This window comes from Leptonotus elevatus, chromosome 4 (assembly GCF_054856555.1).
Source record: "Leptonotus elevatus isolate MCC_2025b chromosome 4, RoL_Lele_1.0, whole genome shotgun sequence".
Lineage (NCBI taxonomy): Eukaryota > Metazoa > Chordata > Actinopteri > Syngnathiformes > Syngnathidae > Leptonotus > Leptonotus elevatus.
The window spans coordinates 7,761,595-7,782,156 of record NC_141242.1 but is presented as its reverse complement, the minus strand read 5'-3'; the positions used below and the strand labels follow the sequence as shown (position 1 = coordinate 7,782,156).

General features: G+C 40.3%; 5 protein-coding genes across 11 annotated transcripts in view; 2 read left to right on the top strand and 3 right to left on the bottom strand.

The window, feature by feature from the left end:
• trpm1b (transient receptor potential cation channel, subfamily M, member 1b) overlaps window positions 1-2,058 on the top strand; it is a 43,662-nt gene extending 41,604 nt beyond the window's left edge. For all 6 annotated transcript variants that reach the window (XM_086073660.1, XM_086073659.1, XM_086073658.1 and 3 more), the window contains one exon: window positions 245-2,058. In XM_086073660.1, the coding sequence (XP_085929786.1) occupies window positions 245-1,532 (1,288 nt within the window). In that variant the 3' untranslated portion in view covers window positions 1,533-2,058. The remainder of the gene's footprint in view (window positions 1-244) is intronic.
• A 290-nt stretch (window positions 2,059-2,348) lies between these two features.
• LOC147175347 (ras-related protein Rab-8B) lies at window positions 2,349-8,244 on the bottom strand. The gene is made up of 8 exons (XM_086074057.1): window positions 7,629-8,244; window positions 7,064-7,124; window positions 6,926-6,986; window positions 6,771-6,848; window positions 5,627-5,716; window positions 5,469-5,534; window positions 3,810-3,860; window positions 2,349-3,743 (listed from the first exon to the last, which is right to left on the bottom strand). Exons 1-8 carry the CDS (start codon window positions 7,750-7,752, stop codon window positions 3,651-3,653), a joined length of 624 nt encoding a protein of 207 aa, XP_085930183.1. The 5' UTR covers window positions 7,753-8,244; the 3' UTR covers window positions 2,349-3,650.
• On the top strand, window positions 7,992-9,880 carry rps27l (ribosomal protein S27 like). The gene is made up of 4 exons (XM_086074058.1): window positions 7,992-8,287; window positions 9,305-9,413; window positions 9,484-9,594; window positions 9,682-9,880. The coding sequence occupies exons 1-4, from the start codon at window positions 8,282-8,284 to the stop codon at window positions 9,708-9,710; spliced, it is 255 nt and encodes an 84-aa protein (XP_085930184.1). The 5' UTR covers window positions 7,992-8,281; the 3' UTR covers window positions 9,711-9,880.
• dnaja (DnaJ heat shock protein family (Hsp40) member A) lies at window positions 9,859-15,802 on the bottom strand. The gene is made up of 8 exons (XM_086074056.1): window positions 15,639-15,802; window positions 15,091-15,231; window positions 13,422-13,596; window positions 12,793-12,897; window positions 12,470-12,697; window positions 12,152-12,382; window positions 11,960-12,060; window positions 9,859-10,879 (listed from the first exon to the last, which is right to left on the bottom strand). The coding sequence occupies exons 2-8, from the start codon at window positions 15,220-15,222 to the stop codon at window positions 10,664-10,666; spliced, it is 1,188 nt and encodes a 395-aa protein (XP_085930182.1). The 5' UTR covers window positions 15,223-15,231; window positions 15,639-15,802; the 3' UTR covers window positions 9,859-10,663.
• Window positions 15,803-16,662: 860 nt separating this feature from the next.
• idh3a (isocitrate dehydrogenase (NAD(+)) 3 catalytic subunit alpha) lies at window positions 16,663-20,326 on the bottom strand. 2 transcript variants are annotated; one of them, XM_086073139.1, is made up of 12 exons: window positions 20,215-20,310; window positions 19,818-19,883; window positions 19,348-19,401; window positions 19,194-19,277; window positions 18,999-19,113; window positions 18,708-18,895; window positions 18,446-18,579; window positions 18,249-18,351; window positions 18,108-18,172; window positions 17,783-17,867; window positions 17,553-17,705; window positions 16,663-17,473 (listed from the first exon to the last, which is right to left on the bottom strand). In XM_086073139.1, exons 1-12 carry the CDS (start codon window positions 20,239-20,241, stop codon window positions 17,393-17,395), a joined length of 1,155 nt encoding a protein of 384 aa, XP_085929265.1. In that variant the 5' UTR covers window positions 20,242-20,310; the 3' UTR covers window positions 16,663-17,392. The 2 variants fall into 2 exon arrangements, with proteins under 2 accessions (XP_085929265.1, XP_085929266.1); XM_086073140.1 differs by lacking the exon at window positions 19,818-19,883 and having other exon boundaries at window positions 20,215-20,326.
• Between the last annotated feature and the right edge of the window lie 236 nt (window positions 20,327-20,562).

Genomic DNA, 20,562 nt, shown 5'->3' with positions numbered 1-20,562 from the left:
TAGCATAGAAACAAAAAAAATACTTATAAATATGTCTTTGGGACACTTAAAACATTTAAAATAGAACGTATTTAGACGTTTTGGGGAGCATATGAGTTAAGTGCGCAATTTATCTAAACACTATATAAATAAAATAAGCCTATGCTGACCAATCAAATGAAGAAGTCCCCCCCCCCCCAAATGAGAACCTTTGAAAATGGCATGCTAACTTTCCACATGTCGCATAATCTGTTGCTCTCCCAAGAGTTGAGAACATGTTCATGCGTCTGGAGGAGGTCAACGAGAGGGAGAACACCATGAAGGCCTCCCTGCAAACGGTGGATCTGCGCCTGGCCCAACTGGAGGAGATCCACGGTCGAATGGCGCTGGCCTTGGAGAAGCTGGCGGGGGTGGACCGCCTGGAGCTGACCAGGACTCATTCCCGCAACTCGTCAGTGTGCGACCCCTCCTCTTTGGTCCGCCAGGGCAGCATCAACAGCGCCGACGGTTACAGCCTCTACCGCTTCCACATGGACATGGAGGAGTTCGCCACCAAGCAGAAGGACGCCGAGGAACCGGCGAAAAGCAGCCTGGAAAGACAGAAGAGTCAAGCTTCCAGTACGTGCGCTCTGAACGTCAAGGAGGGCGCTCGCAGCTTAGAAGTGGGAAGTCTGAGCAGAAGCCGGCCCAGCTCTTGCGTGGACATCCTCATATCGCCGTGTGAACCCAAACAGATGTCCGCCGGATCGAGCAAGGAGACGCTCGGAAGCTCCCAGCCGCTGGATCCGATCGCGGACACCAACCGCCTCAAACCGTCCCCCTCGCCCAAACGGGCCAAATCCCTGAGACACTACCCGGCGGACGAGCCCGCCGCGTCTCCCCTGACCAAAAGGAGGAGCATGAGCACCATCATCATCAGCCCTCCCGAGGAGCCCGCCCAAAAAGCCCAACTGCCTCCCGCGGCGGCTCCCTCCTCCCCAAAAAGGACCAAATCAATGCGATGCGTCCCCACCGAGAACCTGAGCCAAACGTCCCCGGTTACAAAGCGGAGGGCCATGAGCAGCATTATTTATTGTCCGGCCGAGGCGGCGGATGACGAGCTTCACGCTCAAGACTACACGTCCTTCGTGGAGCAGGCCGCCAAAGCGCCCAACCAGTGGCCCGCCGACCTGGAGTACACCCTGCACCCGAGCCCGGTCGGTCACATGCCCAAAGTGTCGACGGTCAGGAGGACCATCCAGCAGTTTCAGAGCGCCGCGGCCGCAGCCGAGCGGCAGGAAAACGACGGGGCGCGTCCACCGAGTCAAAGCGAAGGAACTCCGCCGGAGCTCACGGAAGAGCAGATAAAAACGAGGGTGAAGAGAAACGTGTCGGACGGCGCTCAGTATCTGAGCGTCACCGACGATAAGTTCCTGCCATCGCACAGGTCTCTGAGTTGGAACGCCAAGGATCGCAAGGCAAGAGGCGCGGCGGTCAGCAAGCGAGCGTCCAGCAGCGAGAGGGACATCGTGGACGCTTGCAAGGCGATCGATGACACGCAGCTCGAGAAATGAAATCCAAAAATTGATTCGATAACATTCATGCTGGATTTTCATTCAGGAGGACAATTGTCACGCTTGGCGATGATGTTCTGTGGTTTCCAGGAAATGAAGGACTGAAAGAGGAGTACAATTACCGGGCAGGGTACTTGAGAGGAAAAAAAAAATCAAACATATGAGTGGAAAAGTTGCAATTTTGAGAGAATAAATGTGTGTAATGAGGGAAAATACATCCCAATTTTAAAAAGAGTTACAAAATTAATACACCAATATGTATGACTTTTTTTTCTCCTCGGTGAGCAGTCGTGTTACAAAAAATGTAATCGATTCGAATGGGGAAAAAAAGATGTCTATTTACCCAAATATTTCATTTTAGAGCTGCAATTTTAATGCCGTAATATTTTTCTCACTATTATCATAGTCACGATCTATATTGGCACATGTCTAGCTGAGAGAATAAACATTTTAATGTATAGAGAAAAGTCCTAATATTTGTAGGAAAATGTTGATGTTATGAAAATAAAGTTGTGAAATTATAGAATCTTTGTGCAGTTTGTCACTTTTTTTTTTTACTCGCGACTGCCACCTCTGGCCCAAATTGTAACTGCAGCATCTGTGTCAGGCTCGTTCTTAAAAGCGACAGTCACAGTTAAGAAACAAAAGACGACTTCAAATGAGGTAAGAAAAACTCCGCCCCTTCCCTCCCCAAAGAAACTGGTGTGTGAGGGTCCGCACACTCTACTATAAAGGGAAGATAAAAGCCGATTAGATGCAGTCTGAGTAAAACAGTCAGGGCTCTTCGTACTCATCTGGGCAATGGTGGAGCATGCATGATGTAGAAAACGCTTTTAATATGACCTTTTTAAACGACACAATGCACCTTTAAGAGCTTTCCTCAGTCTTTTAATGTGAAGAAAACCTTTTGAATGTCAACACATATTGCACTTTGACATGAACTCATCATTTTCACATACAGACTGAACTGTCTTCTCTTCAGGTAGTTTACAATGTGCTTAATATTCCGACAGCGTTCATGCAAATACTGGCAATGGCATTACATGGATTCACTGCATCTCGTTATTTTAATTTTTTTATGCAACACGTGGACACTGTCTAATTCTAATGCCTTCTGGTCTGAATATGGGTCATTTGCATATCATTTGAATAAAAACGGTAAAGACATGCTAAACTTTTTTTTTAAATTTTATTATTGTTGGTTGAATTCCAATTGTTTCTAAGAAAAAATATTTGTCAAAATGTCGACTATTATATGTCCCAAATGTATTCTTATGCCAAATTCCTTTTTGTATATTATGTTCAATGTTTCTTCTATTGTTTGCGATTCTTCCACAAAAAAACAACACATCTAAGTGTTAATTTTGTTTTTTCCGGTTATTTTACAAATAGCCTGTCTTTGTCATTTAAGCTGTGCAATCCACCAGATGGATCTGTGAGGCGGCCATTTTGCATTCACACAATGGATGAATTTGTGAGTGTTGAAACGTTAGCATGTCTTTACCGTTATTTTATTTACATAAATAGACAACGGTGACTATTATGCCTAAAAATCTATTTAGGATTTTTTTTTAAGCACTAAAAAGGCAGCATGAAAAAGAAAAGGCTTTTTTTCCAGTTGTCTTTACCGTTATTGATCAAATTATATATATATTAAAAAAATGACCCATATACATGAATTAACACACACATACATACAAATACAATCATTGCCGGGACTCGATATGTATGTCGCACAGCATCCTCATGTTGGCAATATGGCACAAGGTATAAAAGTAGTGCTACAAAGTGAAAAAAGTGAGGCGTTTGTTATTGTACATGTATAAGAACACTATGGTTTGCTAAGTTGAATAACTGAGGTCACGGCGAAACAGAAAACCAACTCCTCGGCGGCGGCGGCTACAAACAAGCCGTGGCCGACCGTCGCGGGTTCAGGCCCCCGGATGGGCGTCAAGCGTCTTCAATCGGACGAGCCCTCGTACGGGGAACCCGCCGGCTCACGTTGAGGCTCGAGTTCCTCCCTGCAAAAAGGTGAGGAGCCCCCCTCCAAAGTCACGGTGAGAAGCGAGGAGCCCCCTCAAAAAGAGCAAAAGTCATGCTGGCGTGTGCCGGCGCGCTCTAGATGAGCGAACACTTGAGGAATTTGATCCTCTTGGATTTCTTCTCGGTGATCTTGACTGTTTTTCCGGATCCTCCAGCAAGGCTGTCGGTCTGTTAAGCAAAAGATACATCACATTCATGTGGACTGATGTGACACGCAATCTTGTAAATACTTACCGTCTTTGAGCTCAGGTTGTGCAGGATGTCTCTTCCTATGTTATAAAATGCCTGATTCAAATCAAAACATGTGAAATGTCACATCATTAAAGCAGTTACATTAGGGAAAAAAAAGATCTCACGTCTCACCACCAGACAAAAGTGGCTACACCGATCAATTGTAACTTTTGCCATCTAGCGGTCAAAACAAGCATTTCATACATGTTATTGGCCATAAACAATTTCCAGTAATCTTGACGGCAAGATGAATTCTCGCGGTATTTGCGAGTTCACAAACTCCGGAGAATACATCTCCCGCTGATCGAACCAATCAGGCGTTGTTTAGGCAGGACGAAACCAATAAGCGCCGATGGGGGGGGCAAACCTAACAGACGAATGGATGCTGCAATTAATTATGTTCTCGTGTAATTACTCAGTTTCCTTGTTGAATTTGAACAGCGAAAGGAGTTTCATGTATTTTTATTTTGTAAAGATGTTCGTCGTTGATATTATTATTATTATTATTATAGCAATCGCTTCTTTTTAATGGACCAATATGGATTTTTTTTTTTAGGCCGGTGCTGATTCTGATATTTAGCAGAATAAAATTCTGATAACCAATTAAGCTGCTGATTCATGATTTTTTGCTCTCGAATGCTTACAACAATAAAAAATATATATATATATAGAATTACAGGCAGAACATATAACTGTTTTACAGTACTTAATAATGTCATTCAGTATTTGTTTAACTTTACAACAGAAACAAAAATCTGTATGTTTGAATGCCATTCTTTTTTTTTCCTTTTATAATAAAAATAAAAAAAGTAATACAAATAATCAAGACTATTTTAGAAAGCTAATATCGGCCAATTAAGTCTGTTAGGACCAAATAGTATCATTATTAAAAGTAATTTCAGAAGTGCGTATCAAACTGGTAGCCCTTCGCATTAATACACACAGCAACACAGCAAAAATCGGGAGTGTTAGAATTTCAGGGTTACATTTTTGGGAGTTTATTTTAGCTCCTGAAGTGTCAGTTTAACATTGTCAAGAGTTAAATAGTGTGCAGAGTAGGTGTTATTTTACAGTTGATTGCCAATTGATAGATTAATTCTGCATTTCACACTTTCAAAAGTGTTTAGTATGGACCAATATGGACACTTGAATTTTTTTTCTTAACTCTGGAGGTGTTGAAATCAACATTGCCGATTTTGCTGTGTAGCTCGCAGCTTCAAAAAGGTTGCTGACCTCTGATTTTGAGCAACCATACCAAAACAAAATGGATAGTTCTTGAAATTAGAGGCAACGTGTGCTATCTTCAAGCTATTTGTCACTCTCATCTTAAATTTACTGCAAGAACTAACACATAAAGCTCGGCAATAAAACATTAACACCTAAATGTTCCAACTAAACCATATAATCCCATATGAACGTCAATTAGCTTAATGCTAACATATAAAGTGTACCAACATACGCAGGCTAATGGAAATTAGCAACTGCTACTTTCACATACACACACACACACACACACACACACACACACACACACACACACACACACACACACACACACACACACACACACACACACACAAACACAAAGCAGCAACGCATATAGCAAATCTTAAAACAACTTAATCCCATTTTAAATCTCAAAAGACACAGAGATTGACGTACCTCTTCTACATTGAGACTTGTCTTTGCACTTGTTTCCAGGAACTTGACACCATAATCAATAGCTAGCTAAAGAGGAAAAACAACAAGGCAGTGATTGATTACCACTTGTAGTGAATGCATTGGGGGGTGCGGGGGGGGGGGGGGGGTGTCTCACTCACTTTTTCACCCCTGTCTTTGGACACCTGCCGCATGTCACTCATGTCACATTTGTTACCCAGGATCATCTTTTCCACGTCCGATGTGGCGTGCTGGCAGTTGAGGGACATTGTCAGTGAAACAAAGCATTTTTGCTACAGGGTTGTTGTTGTTTTTAACTCATTCAATGCCATTGGCGGCTATAGACGTCAAAAATTCATTTGAACTGTTTCTAGTTTAACTTTTCCCACTTTTGTTAACAAAAGTATAAAAACTTAGATTTTTTTTGTATTAGAACAGATATAAAATTTGTGATTAATCGTGAGTGAACTAGTGAAGTCATGCGATTAATTACGTTTAAGAAATTGTAATCGCCTGACGCCCCTAATTTAAACAAATATATATTTTTAAAAAAACATTAAAAATAAAAAATAAACATTTTTTAAAGAAAAGCTTATTCAAAAAATTAGGAGCATCAGGCGATTAAAATTTGCAATTAATTAACTGCATGACTAGTTAACTCACGATTAATCAAAACATTTATATCTGTTCTAAATGTGCCCCAAAAAAAGTTGTCATACTCTTGTTAACAAAAATGGAGAAAAAAAGTTAAACTAATAAAAATAGTTCAAATGAATTTTTGACGTCTATAGCTGTCAATGGCAGTGAATGAGTCAAAATATATATATCAGCTATTGTTAAATGTCTGTCCACCCCTGCATTAGAGAGTGAGCGTTGCCATGGACACGAGGTTAACATTAGGGATAATCAGTCAATTGATGATTAAAGAATTGTGTCGATTGTGTGGACTGTTTGGAGCGGCTAACAAGAGCGGCTAGCAGGAGAAGCTAGCAAAAGCGAGCGAGAGCAGAGGGAGACAAGCGGCGGATTATATCTTCTAAAAATGTATGTTGATGTGATGGAACATTTTATTTCCTATCAGTTAAATGTTAGTCCTTGCGACCCTTGTGAGGACTAAACGGTAAAGAAAATGGATGGATATTTAAATTGTTTTTAAAATGAATTATTACCGTAGTTCACCACTAGATGGTGCTACATAATACACACTGTCCTTCAAGAGAGTTCATCATTTGTACCATTTTTCCATATTTCTAGAAACTCTTGCAAAAATATGAAGTAGGCCAGTCAAATCCATCCACAGCTCACCTCTTCAATATTCCTGATCCAGTTCTTAATATTTTCAAACGACTTCTCGTTGGTGATGTCGTAGACCAGCATGATTCCCTGAGAGGAGGACAAAGACGAATCATTGTTTCCTGGTGCAGCTCCTCGACATTCCAGCACAGTGAGTGACGACTTACCATGGCTCCTCGGTAGTAAGCTGTCGTGATGGTTCGAAAGCGCTCCTGGCCTGCGGTGTCCCTGAGGGCATCCCACGAATACAAATTGGCAAAGATCTGCGTCCAGTTTGTCAAAACTAAAAATGATATGACACTCACCAAATTTGAAGTTTGACTCTCTTTCCGTCCAGCTCGATTGTTCTGATTTTGAAGTCTATGCCTGCATTAAAAGGAACAGAGACTTATCCCCCAGTCTAATGTTCTGCCTATGATTCATTACCTTTATGCATTAAGATGCCAAAAAGACATTATTTTAGTCATAAGATTTTTTTTTTTTATTAATTGGTTGATTAGTTATAATTTTAGTCTGCCAAATTGCGGAATCGTAGTAGGGCATTTAATTGTTTTAAAAAACTGAGTACAAATGTACAGTAATTGAATACCTAATTGGATAGAGAGAGAGAGAGAGAGAGAGAGAGAGAGAGAGAGAGAGAGAGAGAGAGAGAGAGAGAGAGAGAGAGAGAGAGAGAGAGAGAGAGAGAGAGAGAATTAAAATGGACCTCACACCCGTTATCTTCTTCCCATGCTAACAATCTCGTTGTTGTTTTTTAAATACAAAACGTACCCGAACGCACACTCGTGCGGACACACATAACACAACCTATGTCGGATTTATTGCTGTCCGTGCATTATTATGAGTGGCGGCCAACTGCGGTTTACTCACCTATGGTGGATATGAAGGTGGTATTAAAGGAGTCTTCGCTGAATCGAAAGAGCAGACACGTCTTGCCCACGCCGCTGTCGCCGATAAGCAACAGCTTGAAGAGGTAATCGTACGTCTTCGCCATGGCGCGAAGCAAACAGGGCAAGATTTGGGTCAGTAAACGGGAATGTTGGGCCGGGATCCCCTGTCTTTTGGGTCCTCAGCTGTCCGTCTCAGGCGGTCTGGCAGCGGGCCAGTGCGGAGAGGAGTGACGTAATGCCGCGTGTTGCATTCTGGTCCATGTAGTTTTTTGCTACCAAATCGCTACTGTTAAGATTTTCTTTCGCTAAACACATGCGTTGTTTGCTTTGTATTTTAACATTTTTATTAATACTATATTTTAAAAATAATAACTATACGGTAGGCTTCCTTACCACTTGAAGCATTTCTTGATCATTAATAAATTTAATGGTACAATCACGTGTATTATAAATTAATTATTAAACAATTTGAACTGCTCATTTACTTTTATTATCTATTTCCTGTTGGATTGTAAACACTGCATATCGCAATAACGGCTCGGTGATAATCACAGTTCCTCCCAGTTGGTATCCAGTGGATACTATCCACCACTACCAAGAAGAAGCCCACGTAGACAACGCCAGCGCGGCGACATGCCTGTAAGTTAATAACTTTAAACGTGCCCTTGATTTTTCTTTATTTTCCTAATCGCAACGCTTCACGTACATGTGTGTAATAAAGCAGTTGTCATACAGGGTGCGAATGGTGTAACTCGTCTGGAATAACATCGAGGTGTGCGTAGACGGAGCAAGCACATGGTGTACTCTGTACTAGTGTTTATGGCTAGCCCTGCTTTTAGCTCGGCGAAACGCGGGGGTCGTCTACTTGCTGGAATGTCAGCAGCGCGTAGGGGGGTAGTGTTGTAGTCCAGAAATTAGTCTGCGCCGTTTTTTTCTTCACAACGACCATTGCTCAACTTCTTTGTTAAAATTAGCTAAATGAGCGTTCAGGCCGTTTGTGAATTGCGACTAACTGGATTTAATATCGATGGGACTGTTATTCACGTCTTGTTTGAAGCTCCAAACGTACTTATCGTATTTACTCCAGACCTTTTTAGGCATGCTTGCATTTTCGTTACGTTTCTGTTTACACGACAAAAAGCGAAATAAACCTGCTTATGGCCCAATTAAATAAGGAACATAAGTGTAAGTTTGATTAAAAGTATAAAGTAGTTAATTTTACATCGTTTTAAGAGTGGTGTAGCTTCATAAATAATATATATTTAATTGAATATATAGTTTTCATTATAAAAGTTATTCAACAGTAAAAGGAAAGTTGATTGCAAATAACTGATATAAATCCATTTTTTTTAGTATATACTGTATTTTTTTTATCAAATTCACTATGGCTTCTTTGTCACAATCGCTCTGTATAATTTAATGGCACATAGTTTATGTAATCCAGACTTTAAAGTCAATTATTTAGGAAATCTTATCTGAATGAATCTATGCTATTTCTGTTAATTGAGCATTCTGCATTGTGTTCTTGCAAATACACAATTTTTGCGCTATTGGACTATCGAGTATTATAACAGTTAACTAAGTGCTGCTCCTCAACATGTTATTTTTACTCTGTTCCCGCATGTTAGGTATCATATAACCTGTTATTTGTTTTAGTTGGCTAAAGACCTCCTTCATCCCTCTATTGAGCACGAGAGAAGACAACACAAAAAGAAAAGACTCGTTCAGAGTCCCAACTCCTATTTTATGGATGTGAAGTGTCCAGGTAAGCATAACACGGGTGACATTTGACTAGTTCTTAAGAAAATGTATTCATTTGTGCTATTATTTTGCAGGCTGCTACAAGATCACTACTGTGTTCAGTCATGCACAGACAGTGGTCCTATGTGTGGGCTGCTCCACAGTGTTGTGTCAGCCTAAAGGAGGAAAGGCCCGACTCACAGAAGGTAGAACGTCAGCATGTAGTTTAGTACAATATCATAAAATAACATCTGAATCCGAGTCTTAACCTGAATTTTCCATCTGCTTTACAGGTTGCTCTTTCAGGAGGAAGCAGCATTAAAATGAAACGTTACTCACAAGTTGTGCATTGTTAAATCCCTGGTTGAGATGTCACTATGCAGAGGACAAAATCATGTTTGTGATTTTATAAGCTATCAAATATGCCTTTAATACAATGAATTTACAAGTTAATAAAAAGGTGAAAGCAATTGAAGCACACCGAGACTTTAATTGATCAACTTTTTTTTGTTGCTATGACTGAAATGACCTTCACAGAAAGCATACCAAGTAGTCCTTTAAACTTTTCAATAGTGAATACATCTGTGTGGCAAATTGTTACATATAGAAAAGACCAGCAACGGGTACATATTGTTTATAGAACAGAAACACAAACCTTGCGTAACCATATTTGAAGAATGTTAAATAAAAGCAATGTTTTCGCCAAGTGGTTCAGTTCAGTACATTTTCATTTCTGTCCAAAAGGCGAGTTAGGTCCGCCGCACACCGAGCAACAAACTGAACTAAGCAAGTGCAAACAAATTACAGTCAACAACCCTTTCTCGCACGCTTGATCGACTCATCCACCTGGAAAACAACATATAATTTCAACATGGCATTTTTTGATTGGCCGTTGCATTTATGACTTCACATTTCGAATCACAGCAAAACTAGGAGGAGCATGACACGTGCAAAACATCACGCAGCAGTTCAGAGTGTGGCGGGCCTAAAAAAAAAAAAAAAAAAAAAAGACGACCATGACAGGATTCATTGACAATTATTTCAGCACTTCTTGTGGAATGATCTGGTGAAACACAAAAGCCAAAAATCTGCCTTTTCGGAACTGAACTGCACCACTTGGCTGTCTGTCAAGTTATGTTTCCATCTCAGTGGTTCCTGGAACAAACTACAAGTAGGGCTGGCTGCTCAATCAACCGCAAATTGAAACACGGTGACAAAAGCATCCCTCCCCCCCGACCCAGCCCAGGTTATGCAATTTGTCCGCTGGGTGGCAGACTACTGTGTCTGACACTGCACCCCGCTTCTGGGACCCTCCTCGTCTTCATTGTAAGCTTCTCCGCCGTAGTGGCGCTGCTGCGTCCGCTCGTCCACCTCGCAGAGCTCCACCTCCTCCGTGTCGTCGGCGATCAACACGTCCTCCCTGGGGGGAAGCAGCCTTTCCAGCTGGAACATGAGATGCTCTGGGAGCCAGTGTTTTTCCGGAAACTCCACCTGTACGGTTATCATTCATACACAAAGTTTCAAGCGAACAACACATTCAAAATATATTTTTCAATAGCACTGAAAATATGAAACCTAATAACATAGTATGTGCGTTATGATTAATTTATTGAAATTCGTTCTGGTGTGCGTGACTTGGCCACCAGGGGGCAGTATAATACAGTAACCAAGACACAAATGGCGTTAAACCAGTGTGTCCAACATATGGCCCGTGGGCCAAAGTCGGCCCATGAAGGCAGAACACAAATGGCAGTTTCTCATTAAAATTAACTATTGTTGCAATTTTGTTCACAGGAGGGCAAACTGACAACCACTTAAATGGCATTTTAAAATTTGCCTGCAGGATTTGATGGGGAAAAAAATGGTGGTATTTTTTGTTAAGAAATTTCAGATTACTCTGCAATAAGATAATAGCAAATTAGTTTTTTTGTATTAATTATTTAAGTAATGTAAGTAACAATATAATAAGTAGTAAGTAATTATTCGCACCCAAAAAATATATAAAAATATTTTTGACTTGTTATTTATAACTTAGTAGGTCACTGACATACTGGTCTGGCCCACTTGAGATCAAATGTGGGTAAAAGTGGCTCCTGAATCGTGTGCGCCCTGAGACTGGGAGGCCGTGGGTTCAATCCCCGCCCGGGTCATAACAAAGACTATAAAAATGGGACCTATTTGCCTCCCTGCTTGCCGCTCAGCCTTAAGGGTTGGAATTGGGGGGTTAGATCACCAAATGATTCCCGAGCGCGGCTCCTGCTGCTGCTCACCACTCCCTCAGGGGATGGGTCAAATGCGGAGAAAGAATTTCGCCCCACTTTGGTGGGTGTGACAATCAGTGGGTACTTTAACTTTAAAACCTGTATTTATTATGCTCTTCTTGTTTACTACTGTTTCATCTTTCTTCATTAACAATACATCAACCAAAAAATTTTTTTAATTGTGGGGCTGTAGCAGATTAGTTGCATTTCATTTCATTTTTAATAGAAAAACCGGACTTGGGTCCATTTACTCTGGTCATACAATGAATTCAACTCTCGGGTTAAGCTTCCGCCGTAATTCCGCTCTTACCCGGAACTTTATGAAGAGTTGTCCCTTTTCGTAAGGGCTCCGATACACCGGCATGCCTTCGTTCTGTATCACCTTGGTGTCGTTGTTTTTTATGACTTCGCCTTCAACGGGGCAAACAGAAGACCTTAATGGCAGCGAGAGACGGCGGCGGCGGCGGCTGTCAGCCTGGCAGCGCGGGTGCGTGGCGCTCACCTGGTTGCGAGCTGATGAGGAGCGTTCTGTCGTCCAGAGTGCTGATGGCCTTCTTGAAGCCACACAGGGCCTCCACCAGTTTGATGCTCATGGTCATGGTGAGGTTATCGTCGCTGCGTTTGAAAAGGCCGTGCTCCTTCTGGTCCAACACGATGATGACGTCGCCGGGCTCCAGGTCGGGCTCCTGGTCGCCTTCGCCGTGAAATGTAATTTTCTGACCGTCTCTCATACCTAGAGTCAAAAATCAGTATTCCTTGACATCATGGAAGAAGATCAGCTACGAGCTAAAATGCACTATGTAGTTAGTGTGTATATTACCTTTGTCAATGTGGACTTCAATCATTTTCTTCTTGCGTTCCACTTTGTGCCCATTGCAGCTCTTGCAGCGGTCCTTCGAGCTGAACGACTCGCCCTGCCCGTGACAATCGCCACACATGCTCTGAATCTGCTGAATCATGCCTGGTCCTATCTGCTGCACCTTGATCTGCACTCCTCTACCCTTACAGTTGGAGCATTTCTCCAAGGCGCCCTTCTTACCGCCGTAACCTAAATGTAACAAAAATAAATTTAAAAAAATACACTTGCAAATTCTTCCAAGATAAGACAAAAACAGAAATACACATGCGAAAGAAAATGAATACCTTCACACTTTTCACATATAATGTTCTTCTGGAGTGCCAGCTTTCTTGTGGAGCCATTGTACATGTCCTCCAGCGTTACGCTCAGCTGGTGGACAATGTTCTTCCCTAAAAAAAGTCATCAGTTTGAGTTTACATTTGGAGGTCAGTGTCTTTTTAAGTCATTCGCTGCCATTGACGGCTATAGACGTAAAAAAAAAAATTTGAACTATTTCTATTATTTAAAAAAAAAATCCACTTTTGTTAACAAGAGTATGAAAACCTAGTAAAAATGTATTGTACATTTAGAACAGATATAAAATTTGTGATTAATCGTGAGTTATTGAAGTCATGCAAATAATTACAATTAAAAAATTTAATCGCCTGACGCGGTTAAAAAAAAGAGAAAAGATTATTAAAAATGAGGGGCGTCAGGCGATTTTTTTAATCGTAATTAATCGCATGACTTCACTAGTTAACTCACGATTAATCATAAATTTTACATTTGTTGTAATAGTACAATAAAAAATATTCTAGGTTTTCATACTCTTGTTAACAAAAGTGGGAAAAAAATGTGAATCTAATAGAAATAGTTCAAATGAATTTTGGCCGTCAATGGCAGTGAATGAGTGAAGATCTCTATAAGCGCTTACCTCTCCTCTCTCTCTGCATCCTCCCCCCGCCTCCAAAGAACATGTTGAAAATGTCCATGGGTGATGACCCGCCGCCCATGCCACCTTCTTTAATTGCTTGCTCCCCGCCTTGGTCATACAGATCTCTCTTTTTTGGATCCGAAAGCACGTCATACGCTTGCGATATAAGCTTAAACTGCGAACAAAAGAGAGCATCGCATAATCCTCACGAGACCAGCGTCCGAATGTTAAAAGGGGAGTTTGCCATTTTGAATGGAGCCTCACTTGACTCCTGCCTCCTTCCCCCCACCCCCACCCTCCCGAGTCTCCTAGTCAAAGCCACGGCCCTCACTAACGTGCACGCCACGTGCACTGTACAAACATGCAATGTAAACAAGCCAAACTTAACCACGGCTGCCAACGTTGCGAGCGTGACTTACTCAGGATTAAGTGTTGCCAAACACTACGTTTCATGGATTTTATGTCTTTTTTGGAATATACAATCAATTAAAAACCCAAAAGAGTATACGTACCACATCCCTGACAAATGATCAACAACACCCCTTTTGTTACACATTCTTATCAATATTATTATTAGGGATCTTATACCACTTTTTTTAAGACTGTTGCCAGTACAAATACTCAACTCTTGAGTAGTCACAGATACCTCGAGTATTTTTGATACATAAAATATATATTTTTAAAGAAAGACCTACATATGCCAATACATTATTTTTCCTTAATATTGCATAAAATTAACGGCAATTTTCTATTATTATTTTTCCCACTTGTTCATGAAACACAATTTGTATAGAATACACAATCAAACGAATTTAAATAAATTACTTAAGGGCATCTGTGTGCCTTATGTTCCTGATCACATAACGGCTGCTCTCAGGTATGAGCCTCTGTCACGATACCTTGAAATAAGGCTGAATATCGGCCCAACACATACGCACCATCGCTAATTATTATTCTGTATATTAACATTACACTCTATAAGAGGATATTCTTGTCATTTAGTTATGTGTTAAATGAAAGGCATAAGCTGAGGCTACAGAGGGATGATTTTTTTTTCAGAGCGCTAATTTTAATAATATTCTATGGTCAGGTCATTATTAACATTTGACAAAAATTAATCCTTTTTTTTTTAACTAAGCTACAAACTCCTCATTTAATCATTCAGAAATGTTTATTTTGAAAATGTATTTAGATATATTTTTTTAAACTTTTGTAATATTACATTATCGTTTAAGCACTGTTTAGATTTGTTTCTTGTTCAATATTTACAAAAAATATTTGATTGACATGTTTGGAATACAACCTTGTTTTTGGCTGGGCCTACTAAATTTAATGTTGATCATCTGGTGGTGTTTGAGGAGCTATGTATTTTTTTCAGGCGATACTTTGTGTGACAATACAATAGGCCCATTACTTGCACGTTTTTACTATTGATGTCAGAGATCCTAACACCCGACAGCCCAGAATTGCATAACTTTTTGCCATTACATCATGTGGCATTTCAGACTGGATCATAGCGCTAACAAGTCAGTCTATACTGTCTGTACCTAGAAAGAGAAGCTACCAGATCATTCCATCCATAAGGGTGTAAAATTAGAATGGGGCATCCCCAACAGCCCGTAGACGGCCACAGAGAAAATCAAAAAGTATATATTTAGCCTCGGCTCACCTTCTCTCCCTCGTTGGGGTTCTTGTCCGGGTGATATTTTAATGCCAGTTTTCTGTAGGCTTTCTTTATTTCGTCCGCGGACGCTTTGGGTCCCACACCAAGTAGGTCGTAGTAACCAGTTTCGCGAACCATGATGACAGCCTTCAATAAAAGGTGAACAAAATAAAAAGGACGAGAAAAAAAAAGTCAGCAACAAGATCTGTTTTTCCCCCTTAAACTGTCCTGGTTGTTAGTGGTCGCCATGCTAACGTGAGTCAACACAGTTTATGCTAGCAACCAACCGGCTTGGGAACACAAAGCACTTTTAAAAAAATAAATTCACTTATGCAACATTAATAACAGAATACCGCGTAGTTATAACATAGCAGAGTTTAAATATTCATAGAGTGGAGTTAGTCGCACTCAAATAGCCTTTAAAAGCATTTGGTCGTTATCGGTTATCACGTGTGTTAGCCTTTCTCGCGTATAACACTGTGCTAACACCAAAATACGATTTAATAATTTCACAAAATAGCCATTAAGCGTTTCTCATCGATTGGTCCACTTACTTGTGGGAGTATTGTCCTCTTCGAGATGACTGTCGAGTCAGTGTGAAGGGAAACCGGTTTCTAGGAAGATGGCTTGTCCTTAAAGCTGCTCTTCAGCGTGGAACTTTCTAGAGAGATCGAGCTGGATGGGCCGGATGCTAAAGCGTACGGAAGCCCGGAAGGGACCTATGCGATATGATGCACACGTACATGTTATCAATGCTTTATGATAAAAAAATAGACGTGCATTGAAGACTTCATAGATTCTCCACTAACCCGTAGGCCTACTTGAGTAATTGTTTTATGATTAATGCCTTTACTTCCTAAACAGACAGTTGTATAATACTTGCTACTCCTTACGTTTGTTTTCATCGTGTAAAGAAGTATTTGCATTACGTCCATTGATGTATTTGACTGTATTTTTTCTGTATACAAGTACAGTTCAAAGTCGACTTTATTTATTTTACTAAAGTACAAGAGTTTAATCTGTACCTCAATTTTTATTTAACAGTATTTATATATTTTTTAAAGGCATGTATCAGTATTTTAACACCGAGTAGGCCTACTTTCTGCTGTCACTTTACACAAACATGCATAGAAAGATGCCGGATGAACAAACATAAAATAAACGGCATGACGTTAAAAATGATAGGACCTGCAAGTTAAACCTTGCAACACTGCAAATAACCTTAGTCAGTTGCAATTTGAGTGATAAACAGAGTATGCCAGTTTCTGTCACTCTGGAAATGAAGCAAAACAAATGATCTCTCATGTTAGGGAAAAATAAGATATCCAACCACAAATGTAGCTAGTGATTAATAATTTTAAAGAAAAAAAATCAGCTCAAGAAATTCAGTGGGATGGTATTCTTAAAATGTACAAATATTATCCAATCAAACTTGACAGCCAAAATGATCGACAGCCAAAATGATCGACAGCCTGTGGAAAATTGAATTTTGGTTCAGTTTTGCCAAATGAAAACAAAAGAACAGCACTTTAGATAACTTCGAATCGCTCATTCACATTACAGACCCAGAATACCGTATAAGCTCACACTACAGTGTTTATTTTTTCAGAAAGCGGTAACAGTACATGGAAATATGTTTGTGACATCCCGATGACACCCTGATCAACAAATGCAAGCTGATGCTGTCAGTTGGTGTCCCTATTTTAATCACTGAATCATCCACATCAACAGCACCTATCAAGTCACGACACTGACTGTTTATTCTTGTGGGCATAAAATTGATGTACAATGTTGACATATATTGTACACAACCAGTAACCAGTCACTTTAGCAGCTGAAGAGGCATAAGACATAAAACACATTTAATCAACTCACAGAATATAGTCAAAACATTTCTGATGTCATGTTAGCATTTATGATGTACATTCATAATGACACAAAGCTGCAAAAAAAATAAAAAATTAACAAACCTTTCCATATTTCCTGTCCTGATATCAACCGTATTAAATAATCTAAACATATTTATTTTCAGATTAAGAATAATAACTTGTGACTTTAATTCAAGTATAGTTCAATAGTAGGATATAAACTATAGCAGTTATACACACACCAATATCATAATAATAGTCCTCTTTGTACTTCCTTCAAGCCCAATAAAATACAGATTGAACACAAAGTCTCTTTGTAGAAACTGCTAGGTGCAAATAAAGAAGACATTCAGGACTGCAAATCCTGAGATAGATTAAATTATGTTTTGGTTTCAAATGTAAGCAAAAAAGAAAGTGAGGCAACCGCTAAACCAGTACTATTAGAGATCTCGCACTCGTTGACATATTGCTTCTGTGAATTCGGAGCACTTTGACTTCCCTCCGAGGTCTCCGGTGAGCACCTGCGACGACGACAACAACAACAAAAGGGTCGTTACATGTGAAGATGATGTCAAACCTGTGCAAAAGGCCGGCGTTTACCTTTTTGTCCCGGATGGTGTCGAAACAGGCGGTCTCGATCCTCTGCGCGTGGTCGTGCAGGCCCATGTGGCGCAGCATCATGACCGCACTGAGCAGTAAGGCGGTGGGGTTAGCCATGTCCTTGCCTGCTATATCTGGGGCAGTTCCATGAACCTGGGAAAAAAAAAATCTCATCATCTTTGAAATCACCTTTAAAAAAAAATGTGTGAAGAGAATAAGAGAGAACATACAGACTCAAAAATGGCAACACCATTGGTGCCGATGTTTCCACTGGGGGTCACTCCGAGACCTCCAATAAGTCCAGCACAAAGATCACTGAAGGTAAACAGTAACAGTAACAACCGTTTTTTAATCCATCTCAGGGGCGGCCATTTCGCCACCTGCTGTCGACTGGCAATGACATCACAGTGCCCAAGGGCTCGTCTTACAAATGTCACATGACCAATTCCAGAATATAGGCGAGTCGTGATAGGTTGTTACCCGAGCACTTAGGCGCTGTGATGCCATTTTCTTTGTATTTTACAGCGACGCATTGAAAATTGTGTATTTTCTTACCTCAAAATGTCCCCATACAAATTTGGCATCACAAGAATATCAAACTGTGTAGGATCCTGCACCATCTGTAAATAAGGTTGGTGGTTCAGAAAAATAAAAGACAACTATTGGAGGAAAAAAAAAAAGGTTTAGGGCTCTTACGTTGAGGCATACGGTATCCAAATACATCTCGGTAAATTTGATATCTTTATTCCTTTCGGCGGCCTCTCTGCATTTTCGGAGGAAGAGCCCGTCTGACATGCGCCTGGTATATAATAACAGAGGACAACAAATTGATTATCACATAAAATGCGCAATGCAAATTAAATATGTAGTTATTCGTATTGCGTGTGACTTACATAATGTTAGCCTTATGAACAGCAGTAACACTGGTCCTCTTATTATTTCTTGCATATTCAAATGCGTACTCTGCAATGCGTTGGCTGGCTTGCTCTGTAATGAGTTTAATGCTCTGCACGACTCCATCAACAATCTGCAAATGTGCACTCATTCAGCAATCACAATGAAGTAAAAAAAGCAAGTGTCTTTTCTTGAATTCAACGTAGGAAGAAGTAGTTTCAAAAGGGCCAAATTCAAATCCACTTTTTTCAAGGTAATTACCACATGTTCAATCCCACTGTATTCGCCCTCTGTGTTCTCTCTGATGGTGACGAGGTTCACATCCGTGTAGGGCGTCTTGTAGCCCTCGATGGAAACACAAGGGCGCACGTTGGAGTAGAGGTCAAAGGTTTTCCTCAGGAGAAGATTCATAGAGGGATGACCTGCAGCAATTGGTGTCTTCAAAGGACCTGTCGACAAAAGAAGTTCTGTGTAAATTCAGCCTAATTGCATTTTATCCGCTTATATGTGTGACCAGCAATGGTAAAGTAATCATTATTAACGCTATCTTACCCTTCAGACCCATTTTGTTCCTGTCCATTGATTCTTTGGCATCTGGAGGAATCACCCACTTGCCCCCAGGGCCTTTAATGGCTGTAACATTTCTCTCCTCCCACTGGATAGGTGCCTGTTTTAAAACACATCATTTATAAGAATAATTGTCGTAAGCAGTGATAGTACTTAATCGAGTGATTCTTCAGTATTAACCTGAGCTGCTTCAAATATCTTCATGACGGCAGTGGAGATCTCCGGTCCAATTCCATCGCCGGGAATCAAAGTAACAGTTTGCATCTGAAAGGCAGGTATAAGGAAAGTGTCGTATTAATGACACTTACAAATACTGTCATTCTACAGGACATACCCCACGAGAGAATGTCTTGGTCTCTTTCCTCAAGGCTCCCGCCACATGCTGTACCTGTCAAGCAAAACATACATTAGATGTTTGGTCAAGTATACAAATCCTCAAATGCCACAGCGTGTCAAAGACTATCAATAAAATACCCGCTAGTAAGTATGTATATTGTGCTCAGTATAAAAAAATCTAATGTACATAATCACACATATCATTGCTATAAATTCATTGGACAAAAATAAAAAAAGAAAGGGAGATGCCTGCCTAACAAATTTAACACCAATCTTTTGTCAATAGGGTATACAAAAAGCTCGAAACCGACTACTAGCTTCAGTATTTTTTAATCAGTATAACGTGGCCCAACAAACAACCACTTGCTAGTATTGATATTACTAGCAAATGGGAAGCTACTAGCTCGATTTTCTCCTTCGTACAAGTAATACTGTACACTGCTTAATACAGAACTAAGATTAACTTACTTCCTTTGCCTTGATTTTATCCTGGCCACTGATCGATAAACTCCATTTTCTGAGTAGGTTAACAATCTGTAGGTGAGGAACATTACATGGACAGTTGTAGCCTGGATGCGGAAGTAATTCGGACAATTAGCTGTCACGTTCATCTTTGGCTGTGTGGCATTAAAAAAATGCAGATTACGCAAGTTTAATAGTTTAAAATGTGATTTGGGTTGCTATAGTAACCTACAGCAAGGGCGTGCCTGAAAAGGGGACAAAGTGGCCGGATAGTTACTGTGTCTTTCCCGAAGAATTTCAGAGTATGACAACGAAATAACCGACACTAATGTGTAATTGAGGAGTTAAAGGTTGCACATATAATAGAACAATTATTAGACGATTGCGGATTTCCCGTACTCACCGCTGACCTCCACGCATTCCCCGCCATGCTTAGCTAGTAGCAAGTATCCACCAAGGTCGATGTAGCACAGAAGCAGCAAATAGTCAAGCTCGCGATAAACACCAGAGAGAAGAGTTTTGATTTAGTTTTCAAAATAAAGCGAAATTATAAATTCACACATACACTCGTGGTAATTCGTCGATTTGTTAAAGCACATTTTTATTTTATGTTTTTATTTTCTTATGTAACGTTATTATTGCCGTTGGTGGGTACATTTATTTAAAATGACCAGCATATTTTGAAAGATCCCATAATTTCCGACAGCATAACACGGAAGTGCAATCAAGTGACTTAATTCTCCCTTATTTA

Coding starts and splice junctions, on each gene's coding strand:
- dnaja (XM_086074056.1), bottom strand. CDS start 15,222: ATGGTTCGCGAAACTGGTTACTACGACCTACTTGGTGTGGGACCCAAA. Junction 13,597..15,090: donor ACCCCAACGAGGGAGAGAAG/GTGAGCCGAGGC, acceptor TTTTGTTCGCAG/TTTAAGCTTATATCGCAAGC. Junction 12,698..12,792: donor TATATGTGAAAAGTGTGAAG/GTATTCATTTTC, acceptor TGTTACATTTAG/GTTACGGCGGTAAGAAGGGC.
- idh3a (XM_086073139.1), bottom strand. CDS start 20,241: ATGGCGGGGAATGCGTGGAGGTCAGCG. Junction 19,114..19,193: donor AGATATTTGAAGCAGCTCAG/GTTAATACTGAA, acceptor GTTTTAAAACAG/GCACCTATCCAGTGGGAGGA. Junction 17,474..17,552: donor ACACCATCCGGGACAAAAAG/GTAAACGCCGGC, acceptor TCGTCGTCGCAG/GTGCTCACCGGAGACCTCGG.
- rps27l (XM_086074058.1), top strand. Junction 9,414..9,483: donor TATGGATGTGAAGTGTCCAG/GTAAGCATAACA, acceptor ATTATTTTGCAG/GCTGCTACAAGATCACTACT. Junction 9,595..9,681: donor AAAGGCCCGACTCACAGAAG/GTAGAACGTCAG, acceptor TCTGCTTTACAG/GTTGCTCTTTCAGGAGGAAG.
- LOC147175347 (XM_086074057.1), bottom strand. CDS start 7,752: ATGGCGAAGACGTACGATTACCTCTTCAAGCTGTTGCTTATCGGCGAC. Junction 6,987..7,063: donor AGAGTCAAACTTCAAATTTG/GTGAGTGTCATA, acceptor GGATGCCCTCAG/GGACACCGCAGGCCAGGAGC. Junction 3,861..5,468: donor CAAGTCTCAATGTAGAAGAG/GTACGTCAATCT, acceptor GATTTGAATCAG/GCATTTTATAACATAGGAAG.